At 46.0% G+C, this 13,056-nt stretch overlaps 1 protein-coding gene across 1 annotated transcript in view; it reads left to right on the top strand.

Moving 5' to 3' along the window:
- LOC1276733 (uncharacterized) overlaps window positions 1-13,056 on the top strand; it is a 117,518-nt gene that overhangs the window by 80,016 nt on the left and 24,446 nt on the right. The window contains exon 8 of the mRNA XM_061642553.1: window positions 11,435-11,520. Within this exon, the coding sequence (XP_061498537.1) occupies window positions 11,435-11,520 (86 nt within the window). The remainder of the gene's footprint in view (window positions 1-11,434; window positions 11,521-13,056) is intronic.

The raw sequence follows: 13,056 nt of genomic DNA, 5'->3' as shown, positions 1-13,056 counted from the left end.
ATTGTACTGGGCGTCTTGTTTCATTTGCAACTTATACATTCGACAGCTAAACTTCCATCGAAAGTTGGTTTCGAATTTGATGATGCCTACGCCCCACACCGCTCAGGGAAGCACACGTACACGGCAACGATTGGGATGGTTTGCAGGCGCACCGCGAACGCAACACCCAAGTAGAAGTCATTAAACTAGCAGAGTATCATTCCAAGAGCCGCTTACCACCGGGGGGAGAAAACTAATTAACAACTTTTATACCTTTACATTCGGAAAGACTTTGAATTACGATGCTGTCGCTCGTGTCCTCTGGTGAACATTTCCATCCTCTAATGTGAACGATCAGCGCGGTCGTTTCCAGGTTCCAGTGCGCTGTCTAGTTTCTTGCAAACAGTGAAACCAATGTAGGATGTGCATGCACCAGCCAAACATGATTCCTTCAGAAGTGCATCTCACATCTTGGGCTATCAAATCATCTTCAACAACTTCCGAGCAGCTAGGGGTAGTGGTTGGGTGTGGGCTGTGGCCATGTGGTGAAACCTCAGTCAAGTTCAAAGAACTCGTTCGCCTGGAACGGCAATCAAAAGTTTACAAACATACCGCGGCACATACCGGGCTAGGCTCGCTGGGCGGGATGGTGTTCACATGAACACAAACATACACACGCATACACAGCGGCTTGCAAAAGTTGTGCACGAGTCCGGCATCTTCCGCAAGACCTCTTTTGCACGAGTGCTTTCGGAAACAAATTTGTATCGTACAGTTTCTTAAGCCCCCCACAACACGGGATGTCGGTGAAATGTATGCAAAAAGCTTAGCGCCTAACGATCTACCTGATAGTGTACAGGTTATGGGCAAACGGTAACGATTACCCCTGGATGGCTAGTTCTAACCGCCTGAAGGTATGCAATTTGTGTTACGAATGGTAATTTTTAAATTATTTATGATAGTTGTTTAAAAAAATTAAATTGACACAGAATTTGAAGAAATCATTGAAACCATCATTCAGCTTACTTCTTCTTTAGAAATAACAACAGTAGTCGGTCAAATCCTGACTTTTTAGCTGCCCAGAGTAGGATAGTCAGTCATATGTATGAGATCCATGGTCCATATGAGATTTGAACCCTTTGCATTATTAAGATGTTCAAGTTGAGGACTGTACTGCGGGACCGTCTGAAGATTAAACGTACATCCGACGTAATACAGTGAGGTCTCCCCAAATTGAGCCTCCAAAGGACCCACAGCTAAGGAAGAGTTTAGGATGCCTAATACCAAATCGAATGCCATTTGCTACCTACGACTTATTGGTATACCAAACGTAGGACAATCTATCCTTTGTATGTGGAGTTCAATCGAAACCGGGCTAGAATCTCTGATGAACATAACTCAACATACTCAAAAACAAACGCTTTGCCTTGACTGTGAAGTGCTTTAAAGCATACAGAAAGGTACACTTGAACTTATCCATAACCGTACACACTTCGTTTGACTCAGAGGACCGTTGTACCGCGGTAATGTAACCGGGTCGTTTATCGTCTCATGTCGGAAGTATCCTGCACGCCCTAAATAAAGCACATACACTTGCACGGAAGGAGCAGACACCGTGTACACATTTTTGACGATGATGGCGATGATGTTGTTGTTTAGCTTCCTGTACCGTTCGTGCCCTACTTTAAACGCACACAGTTTGCCGCCGAGAGCACAGAGGAAGTGTGCGCCCGGATATTGAAGTAGTTACTGGAAACTCTAAAATCCATCGAACCGTCACCAAGAGAGAGAGAGAGTGTGAAAGAGTGTGAGTGTGTGATGTGGAGTTACTCTTGAAAGTCATCCATCCTGCTGAGCGCGAATGAGAACTGCGGCTCCAGCTCCAAGTGGTTCTGAGGGCGGTGTACAACTTGCCTGCCCGGCACGCGATGTGCCGGAAGCTGTCGAAACGGTTTAGGCTGTATAACGTTGCTACAGTCGAACAGAAACTCCGGCCATGGTACAATTGATTCAAGAGCAACCGAGAGTCCTACTCCTACTACTGTCCTCTTCGTTGCGCATAAACCCCCAAACCCAATAGATTGCGATTCCGAGCTCCCTCAAAGATCCCTTTTTCGAAAACGCTTCATCGCGGCACCTCCCCAAAACCAGCTGGGGTGGAAAATTTGTATAGAATGCAAAATACCGGAGACGAAAAGAGGAACAAAAAAAAACAAAGCAGAAGGTCCTCACTGTTGATTATTAATTAAGCGTGTCAACAGTCCGTGGCGGAAAGTTGATGATTCGAGGCCTGGTGGGTTCCGTTCGGTTCGGTCGTTCCCTCTTGTTCGGGGCGGGTTTTTGTTTCCATTTTTCTGCCCAAAACCAAACCTACGATTCTTGAACGCACAAGGAATGGCTTTCTTCGATTTTGGAGTTTCGATGTGTGTTTCTTGTGCAATCTTAAAGTTTCCTTCATGCCTTCATAATGACGTTGGAGGAACAGCACAAAAAAGCCTCCTCTAGCCTTGAGCAATCCAACGCTCTCTCTCTCTCTCTCTCTCTCTCTCTCTCTCTCTCTCTCTCTTTCTCTCTGTTCACGCTTTAGAATCAGTGAGCCAGCAATCCCGCAGCAACATGCCTCATTCCGGTGGGGCAAAAAAGGGGATCATGCCGATGGGTACGGCGACTACACCGTCTCTCTCCCCACGACCAGGCGGCTGGGGGAAGATAAACTTGGGACAACATTTTAATTTGATATTCCTTTGCTCACGCAACCGAAGCGCCGAGGTGTGGCCGTGGGATTGTGGTGCAAGCGGACACGGGGTTCGGTTTTTGCAACGTGGGCCCTAAACAAACATATGCGGTTTTGACGGGTGAAGTGAAGCTTTTTCTCTTCCCTCGAACTAAGTGGGAATGTATATATGTGTGTGTGTGTGAGTGAGTGAGTGAGTCAGGGTTTGAAGTTTGTCAGGAGTTAAAAGGATCCGCAAACTCTCTTGGAAAGAAAGGGGGAGAGAGGAGGAGGAGAAGGGGGGAGGGTCAAAAAGGCTTGACTCGCAAGCGCCGTACCACCCGTACGGCAGAACAGAACCGGGCGAAATCAAATAGAAGCGGGAAAGTGAACCATTTATTTTAGTCATTCTGAACCCTGAACGCTCCACCAGTGTATCGCGGCACCACGCACCCCGAGAGCTTTAGGCTTTCCAAATGGAGGGGAGTTTCGTTCGCTTTATTTCGTTCCTCTCGTCTCCAACCCAGCTCAGCCTTCCCAGCCCCCCCCCCCCCCCCCCCCCGAGCTAACGCTATTGTCCTTTGACTTCCAATCCAATCCATTCTGTTTGTGTCCTGTGTCTTTTGAGAGGGATTGAGCTTCTTTTTATGCTTTTTGGTTTGTTTTTGGGTACACCGAACGATTCTCCCTCCCAAAAACAACCCGTCCTAATCATATAAGGTCAAGAATTGGCGATAAAAACGATAACTTTGTGGGAAACCGGGAGCTTCCTCCGTAGTTAATCCGGGTCGGGAGAGTGTGTTGGGATATTAAGATTTTAGATCTTGTGACGACCGCAAACGGAAACAGTTCCTACTACTGCTGCTCCGGCCCGAACTTGAGGAGGGAAGCTTGATCGGGAAGCTATACTCCGAAACCATCAACACTCGTGCCACACTCACAACCCTCAATCAGGGGTGCTTTTTTGTTCGTCGGAACGAATAAAGAACTGTTTGCTTTTACTTTCGCGATGACCCGTGGTCCTCGAGCTGGTCGAAATGAGTTTCTTTCGGGAGTGATGTTTACCCTGCAGTGGTCCTTTGCTCTTTGCATCTTGCCTTTAATCCTTTGAAAGGCAAACAAAAGCATCTTTCGAATTGTGAAAGGGTCAAGAATGGCTTTGGTATTTCTGTAGAAAACTTGCGACTATTGAGTTGAAGCCAAAAATGGAGCTTGTAGTAGCAATGATCTTGTTTAAATAATTCAAAGAACTTATGGAACTTTCGCAGATTCAACCGTACTACTGGGCTGTTTATTCTTTCTTATTTCCTAACTTCATTCTTATTAGATCTAACTAGACAAGATAACTTTAGATCAAGATGAGTTTCATATTAGATCGATTTCACTAACTAGTTCACTAGTTTTTATCCCATCTGAATCCCTACAAACTCAACAAATATGTACAATGCTTTTAAAATTACAGCAAATTGAGTCACATAATGGCATGGTTCAATCGGTCAAGGGAATGTTTCAAACCGGCAGTGGAATCGTGCAATCATATCTGTGGGTGCCACTACCTGAAACATAACCTTAACACGAAACCCTGTAATATTTGATAAGTAATTCAGTAAGCTGAAGGCGAGTTGCCAGATTGTAGCGAGGGTTGGTCATCGTATAGAATAAGGATGATTATGCAGATTCACAGGAGAAGATAAGTGATAGCTGAAGATTTTCTATGATTTGTCAAAGAACACTGGAAGATGCATCGACATAAAAAAACAGATATATTTTGAGTTTGACCTCTCTGAGAGTATCTGCTTAAGATTCAGCACGATTTTTTGCGGGTTTTTCAATCGATTGTTGTAATAAAATATTATAAAAATGTGTGCTTTTGTTTCTAGAGCTTCATAAATGAGTGATTCGCTCATCCAAGACCATTAAAAGGCACTTTTTTTCAATAAAAAATCATCCAAAAACTTCAGATTAGCTCCAGGACTGCAACTCCAAATAACATAAGAATTATTGTCCAAACAACTGTACAACTGGAAGCACTTGTACTGCACTATTAGTGTTTTATGGTCAGAACCCCGTCGTTTAAAGTGATGGAATAAACCTTGTTTATTACGCTGTAAAAAATGCAATTAATCTTGATTGTAAAACAAACCTTTACGATTACCCTGAAATGAGCATAAAACCCCGTTTTAAATCCCTTCCCGCCCTTATCCGCGCTGAAACCGTACGCGGAAAGAGGGAAAGCGAAGGCTACAGCAGCACGTGCAAATTATATTAATTTTCCAATCTAATCATCTCGAAAAATGGATGTTTTCTTGCATCCGGTTTTAATAACACAATTTAATGTGTATCCCCACACACACACACACACGCGCGCTCAGGAATTCCTCGGGAAATTTATCCAAATCATGCAATTACAATGTTCGCTCTACACACCCAGGTTTTGGCACGTGGTAGACCAATGTGTGTGCGTGTGTGTTCGTTTGTGTTCCCATTATTCATGCAACCACCGCTCCATCCTTTCACTGGACAAAGCAAGCAGCATTACAACCGGATTTAATACACCGGGTCCGTGCATAATTGTGAGCGCCCGGTAACGCGTGGTGAAGCTGAGGCGGTGGTTTTACACATGTTACACCAACACCGACACCGAAAACCCATCGAACAGGAGTGGAAATGTTGCCATCGCATACGTACGGCACGGGTGTGTATGTGTGCTTAGGGTGCAAAAAGGCAATAGGAACACGGGCCAGAGCAAGCAATTACTGTTTGCCCATCCAGACGCTCCGTTTTCAGTTGGGGCAGTTGGCAGTGTGTTCCTTAGAACCGGGTGGTCCCCGTTTGGGTGGTCACTTCGACAGCAACGGCAAAGGCAGGATGGGGAATGGAAATCGCGCGAAATGTACGACCACAATCAACTTAAAGACCCGTGGGCTGAGAGAGCAGTAAGTTACCGTGCAGTGAAACCCCGAAAAGACGGCGGGGGTTGAATATTAAGAACACATGCACGAAAGAGCATAAGCAATTAGCTGCCCTTCTTGCCCTCCCCCGTGGCATGGCAAAAGCATTAGCTGCTGCTCCATTTCAAAAAAGGGGGAGAGCCAATTCTTGAAAGTACAAAAAACCACACCACTCCTGTGAAATTGGGACTAGGCAAACGGGGCTAAAGAAGTGAAGTGTAGCATATCAGGATAAGCTAACATTACCACCACCACCACCACCACACAGGGGAAGCATGAGACTCTGGGCCTTGGGTAGAAGCATACAGCAGACACACGGGGCGATTTCGCCAGTTCGCCATAAATCAGCTTTTAATTGAGTTAGCAAAAGTATGGTAACGACCCATCGGAGGAAGAATGCACACCGCCGTTTGTGGGCTCAAGTGCAGTGTGTTGGGATTTTCTATTTGTGTTGTTTCATCGAGCACATGGTTTGGCGAAGGGAAACCCTTTTTTGCCCGTCAGTTGGAGTTTGTAAGCTGCAGTTTCTTTTGGTTACAAATCAATTTTAAATCGAATCAGTGTTGCTTTTGTATGTGCAATGATTAAGATCATAAAACGTAATTAGGATGCCATTGTCGTCCGTTTTGTATTTAATGAAGTATGTAGAGTGTTTTACATTGTGCGATTTACAAACAGAGGGATTTATAACAAATGGCTCTAATAGTGAAGGTAGTGGGAATTTAAAATTATAGTTTAGATAAACAATTTTAGTATCATTTAAGCGTCTTGCCACACTTATCGTTCTAGACGAAAGTTTTCACTACATCAAACCCTCTCGTAAAGTGAAATCCCCTTAGCGCAAAGCGATTTCCCGCCCAGAGCTCTCACCCTTTTGCCACATAACTTTTAGAACATAATTTCATGTTCGATAACAGATTATTATCGATTAGCTTAAACATCGCACGATACATTCCGGTAGCACGGCACATTCTTGTGATCTCACACACCGACAGAGTCTCCCGGTTGATGGGTTTCGTTCGGGCAGCCCTAATAACCTAATCATTTTTCGTCACAACTCAAAAACCTCCCCGCACAGCAGCAGTCGGAAGCAGTTTCTCCCACGGGGGAAAACGCTGATTATAGCTTCCGGCAACGCTGTTGTGGCAAGATGTCCTCTCGGCGATAGGAATCGAGTGTATCGTTTCCCTGCCGTTCCTTGGGTTAGCTTCCTCCCCGACCCAATGCAGCGCTCAAGGCTCAAGGTTCCTGTAAACCGTTTGCAAGAAACACCCAGTGAATCTTAATCAAAATCTGCCTCCCGGAAAGCTCCAAACGACCATTAAGAGTGAGATTAAATTTTAACTTCCAACCTTTACCTCTGGGAGGTGGGGAGGTTCCGCCTCCAGGTTTCGCCAGCTGCCAGGCGCTCTGCTGACTTCTGACAGCGGCATCGCGCTGTCAAGTTCCCTGAGCTCCGCATGTAAACTGCTTTGCTTCCCGCATTTGCCGCACCGAGCACGACAACGTTTGGCTAATTAGTACACGGGGTGGTAATTTCTTGTGCTCACCTTGTGCGCACCCGTTCGATAAGAACTCGCCCCCATCGGTACCGCGCAAGTCAAAGGCACCGAAAGGGAATGAGAGTGAGAGATGATTTTAACCGCTCTGGCACCTCCTTAGCTTCGGTTCTTCGCTTATCGCCCTGTCCCCTAAAAGGCCTGTGGGCCATCTTTCACCTTTACCGTACCGGTAAGGCCTTCGTCTTTAGCAACGATGGCGCTGCCTAACCGAACCGGCACACGGAGAATGTAAACTGTACCTTGCTTACCACCCATCCCGAGAAGGTGCTACTACTGCTAAAACATCGTAAAAGATTTAGCTTGGAAAAGCAAGAGCGACAGAATGATTCTACGCTGCTTTGCTACCTTACTCTCCTTTGCTCTTCTCAGGGGGGTGCCTTATCGATCGGTCTCGGCGTACGGTTGGCGGCCGTTTGTGCGACAACATCGACACCGGCTTCCTCCTTCAGTACCTGCCCGAGATTGGTGGGAAAAGATTCGACAATATTTATGACACCAATATCGGAGAGGGCAAATATTAGCAAATAATCGTTATCGATATGGATAACAAACGCACATGCACTGTGCGCCCGCTTGTGACGCTTGGGAAGAGCTAGACCTGCATACTCCCTCCCCCGTGAGTACCCGAGCGATACGAGCGTCTTGGGCAACACAGTTTTCAAACACCTTCAGGATAATTGATAATGATGATGAAGCGATGGGGAAAGTCGTTGCAAGTTTCGTTCCGGGCGCACAGCACAGCTTCATTTCTTGGCAGCACGGTCTGCTTATCAGCACAACCATCGTCCATCGCTTGTAGTTGTGTGTGTGTTTGTGTGTTGTGATGCTTCAGTGTGAGAAAGCAAAGGGCGCAAAAAATACGCTCTTCTGTGAGCCTACCGGAACAGCTGCTTCCTCGCAACCAACCAACCAACCGTTTGGTGAGACGTGAGTGCAATTATGGATCAAATTAAATTTTCCCTTTATCTTGTGCGCTTGATCGGACGCTTGGGGTGCATTTCGGAGCTAGGGTGAGTCGAGTAAACACTGGGAGTGGAAAAGAGTGAAAGTTTATGCCATCCTTGCAGCTGCTGCTTCGCCGGGACACTTTTCTAAAGTATCCAATGCTCCTACTGCTTAGATCTACTGTACCGGTTTGACTATGGATACCGGAAACCATCACTTTTAATCCCCCGCCCTCCACTGTAGCAATTCACAGCAGTTTGCCGAGAAAGGCCAGGAACACATCGGACCGAGCATGAAGTTATTTTTCGCTCTCATTGCTCGACCGAAAACAACCAACGTTTGAACGTTTGCTTAAAAATGGCTAATAATCGGTTATCAGTTGTACTGTGGAGAAGAGGGGAGAGCTTGGAATGGTACGCAAATCGTTGGCAAGAATCGGAAGCAAACCCAGGGCAAGAGATGAGAGCGTGCGATAGCGTCGGATGTGAAGCGGCCTGGTTGGTAATTAAATACCAGCCCGAAACTATTTGACACAAATTAGGAGGCCCTACCCCCTGTCGGGTAGCCAAGGCCGTAATTCTGCTATTAGCAAGTACATCTGGGACACATGGGGAAGGTGGTGGGAGGAAGGGAGAGGGTGGGGGGAGAGCTAGGAACAGTGAGATTCTTCTCTTTTGAGAGGGGATTAGGGAATACTTCATATAGAGGTTGCTTTAATTAAATTATTTAGAAAATCATGGAATGCCCTTGAATGTAGGGGTAGGTTTCTTACTATGTATTTGTGAGATGGCACACTTCCCCCAGTCATCGGCAAATTAGTTTTGGAAAACGATAAAACAGAACAAATATTGTCATTGTGTTACAACAACTCTAAATAGAATGCCACAGTCTTTCGACAATTGAAGAAAAATGGTTCATTTAGAGACACGTTCAGCACACTATGCGCATAACTTTTTTTTTTTTAATATTTTTCAAGGATATACTATATTCTCTTCTTCTTCTTCTTTCTTCTTCTTCTTCTTCTTCTTCTTCTTCTTCTTCTTCTTCTTCTTCTTCTTCTTCTTCTTCTTCTTCTTCTTCTTCTTCTTCTTCTTCTTCTTCTTCTTCTTCTTCTTCTTCTTCTTCTTCTTCTTCTTCTGGCTCAAAAACCTTAGTCGGTCAAGGGCTGCCTGTATCACTACTTGTGGAACAGACTTTTAGTGACTTAGTCATTCCCCCCATAGCAGGTCCTACGTATGGCGGCACGGTCCATTTCAGGGCTTGTACCCATAACGGCCATGTTGTTAAGTCGCTATTATTATTTAAGCTTACTTTCAGTACTAAATCTACGACCTTGCGAGCTGACCTTCATCAGATATCCGGAACATTCGCCATGGCGGATGGAGACATGCGTATAGGCATGTTTTATGCTCTACTTTCGAATTTTATCAATTCTTCCTCAGTTTCCGGGAGAAAATTGTTGAAGTGGAGCTTTTGCATCATGTTGGTCTAGAAAATGTCGATGGGTTCACAGACTATGGTGTAACATCGGAATGCCTCCGAAATTCGGCTTAAATTATCGACTTCGAGTTTTGGCATCATTGCTTGCCGCAGCGAAACCAGTGGACGTGATTTCTGCTTCCTGATATGTTTGTTCATGTTTCCAAAGTACTATTTCACTGTTCGGCCGGTTGCATGGACCTCCTGGCTAAGCTAACGCAGCAATGTAGCCACTATTCTCTCAGTCTTCATTTTCAACATCATTTGGAACTTCTTGGTCTACAGCACGAACAACACAGTGCCCAAGGAACCGTCACCATATTTTCCATTACAATGATTGTTGCCCACAAAAAGTTTGGCTCTGCTGCTTCTTCCGGGATCTTCCCCACAGCTCAGATAAACTACACATGTCAGCTCATAATCCGACCTGCCAAAACATGATGATATGAAGCTTAAACTACAGTCACTTAAACACCCGTTTGAGGTGTATGAATCGCAGGCTTCCCACACAACAAGCCTACATAAGCTTTCCACAACGATAAACCAACCAACTCATTTGTCGTAGTTGGGATTGTTTTCCTAGCCAGATTGAGCCTGGTGCTCCAAAGTTCTCCTCTCCAAATCAACCACTTCTGCGTGCGTCTTTACGTTTATGTGCTTTCTAAAGGCCATGGGCAAAAGCTAACCCGTTCAATAAAATTCAAATTTATATCAATTCATACGAACGGCGGCTCTGCCTGCGGTCGAAAGTAACCGGGGCAAAGTTGTTGTATCGATCCGTGTGCCTATCCACACGGTGTGCGGTGCGAAGACGGGCGGTCCCGTGTCAAGATCACGGGATGGATCAACTATTTTCCGACAAATTTTGCCATTCCACCCGCCAGCACTATCCTCCCAGCAAAGTTCTGGTGGATGACTTTTTTGTTAGTTTGCGCTTGAAAGCCCATCATCATGAATATGCATTAATGCCACGATGCCTTTCTTCCTGGGGGGCTAACTTTGCTATTCTACCGGGCTGAGCGGGCGAGCAATGGGGCGATGGGCAACGGAAGGATTATTGAAAATGTATATCAGTGTGTTGATACTAAGCGGATTCTCCGACACGGCAAAAGGGGTTTGGCTGCCGCAGTAACGCGGTGTCTAGTGCTGACCGTAGGTTAAAGTTTTCCTTTTAACGGCAGCTTCTCGGGCGCATCGGACGCAAAGCAAACACTGGCGAAACCGATCTCTGTGTGTTTACGTACTTTACTTGGATCGTGGGATCTCTCTCTCTCTCGCTCTAACTCTTTCTCTCGCGCTCTCTGCAAAAAGATGGTTTTGTTGGCGCGTTTTCCCCCGCGCGCCTGCAGGCACACTCTCAATAAACGTATATTTCATTTGAATATAGATGAGCCTCGAGAAACACCCTTTTTCACTTGACCGCGTTCCGAGATCCGGTGCCTGCTCGGTACAGCCTGGAGCTTTTCATTTCGTGGTACCCTGCTAGGTACCATGCATCCCTTCTCTCCCGTCCCAAGGTTACAACCAATCTCGACGCTTTATGGAACACTACCCGGTTGTTCTGTAGGCGGCCTCGATCGGCGCAGTTTAGTTTGATGCTGTTTACCTTTACCAAGGGCTCTTGCAGAAGGGGGTTTTGCAAATGCAACTGAATGAATTTCCATTTCCGCACAGATTGGCGTACTCAGCACCACCACCGGTCGTACAACGGCGTGAATTATTAGTTTGTTTTTCATCACCCACGCTCCTTCTGTATCCCCGCGCTCTCAACATTCACCGTTCACCTTCTCTCTTTCTCGTTGCAGGTCTTTCATGCACCGATGCAGGCCGGGACGCCGTTCGAATTTCGCATCCGGTACAAATTCATAAGTCAATCAGAGGCTATTGTCAGGTAAAATTATTCCTTCCAGTTGGTGAAGCAGCGCGCTGTCGCCTCGATGTTGGCCTGTGTTGGGGAGGGTGCAAAAATAAGGAAGAAAAAAGGAAAAAAGAGCTTCGCTCAACGAGCGGGTAGAACGTGTAATGAGCAGGAGCATGTGTTGAAGTAGGGATCAGGTTGGAGTTTCTGAAGGAATGGAGAAAACGACTTTTTCCCCCCTTTGTCCACGGTTGAAGAATGGCTCGAGAAACGATCAAACACTCATATGCGACCGACACAAGCACCAACATCCGAGCGTACTGTTTCCCGTTCTAGGCTGCCTTCGCTGATAAATTTCTCCCTTATTGCCAAGTATGCTCACGTACGCCACACACTGACACGCCTCAGCGCCGGAACAACAAGGTACACCGTGCCACCCTGCCCGGAGTGGCAAAACCGTGCCACTCGGAAGCTGACGAGGTTGAGGCTGAATTGTTGAAAGGAAATGAAACTTTAGTCACCTTGCAATCAAGCAGCCGGCTGTGCCGCCTGCTTCGCCTTCGCCACAAAATCGGTACCGAGGATTTGCCTACCGATCGATTCCGGCCACACGGTGACAGTTGCGTTATTGCAAGTCAATGCTTTCCCAGGATTTACTGGATGGGTTGCCCTTTCTTGCCTCCGTTTCCCTCTCTGTATTGATAGTTTGTACCATGTGGGGTCCTAAGCGCTACATGTTCATATTTCCATATGATTTGATTCCTTGCATCACGCTCCTTCTACTCTGTTGCCATTTGCAGAAGAAAGGGCAAACTTTCCCTCGACCTTTTTCCCCCTGAGCTTCCTCACTGTACAGTTTTTGAAATGTTTTCCCGTGAAAAAGCAAGAAAAAACACACATACACCCAAAGAGCAAAGATAACCGACCGATCTCTTAGCAAAATGGGGTAAGTTTGCCGGGCAAATTGCAAAAGCAAATGTTGCGATTGGCATCGATTCAATCAGAAACGGTTCAGAGAGGAAGACGAAATGCTAAGGTACTCTGTGCACTGTGTACCACCCGGTGGGCAGCTAGAAACGAGGAAATTGGTCAGCAAACGAATGACGACCCTCCCCCCAAACAGACAGTAGTGCAGTAGTGCAGTGCTGTCAACATGACATTGGGGTCAAAAATATTTACCTTCCCCTGGTTGCAACTGGATGCTCTCGAAAATGGCGGTCGGGAGGCGGGTTTGCAATTTACTTTTTGATTGGTTAAATTATCGTACAGCTAAAAATGTTTTCATTTGCTCTGATCGTGCAGCAACCGAATCAGTAGACGGGCAGAGGGTAGAGTGCGTCTTGGCAGCAGTTTAGCTTTCTAATGGATACATTTTGCAACCCTGCATGTTCAACTATTTTTTGCAAATTCAATGATGTTCCAGGAAATGTTTAAGTTGTAAATGGACGATACTGGAAAAGTTTTCCACCCATCAACTAGCAGCTAAGATTGTCTGCACGTTCTGAAAGGTATGCCGTATGTTTTCATCTCATGAAAGGAGATTGGCATTGGGATAAGTTTTGTAGTTTG

Source organism: Anopheles gambiae, chromosome 2 (assembly GCF_943734735.2).
Source record: "Anopheles gambiae chromosome 2, idAnoGambNW_F1_1, whole genome shotgun sequence".
Taxonomy (NCBI): Eukaryota; Metazoa; Arthropoda; class Insecta; order Diptera; family Culicidae; genus Anopheles; species Anopheles gambiae.
This window is presented reverse-complemented; position numbering and strand designations above follow the sequence as displayed.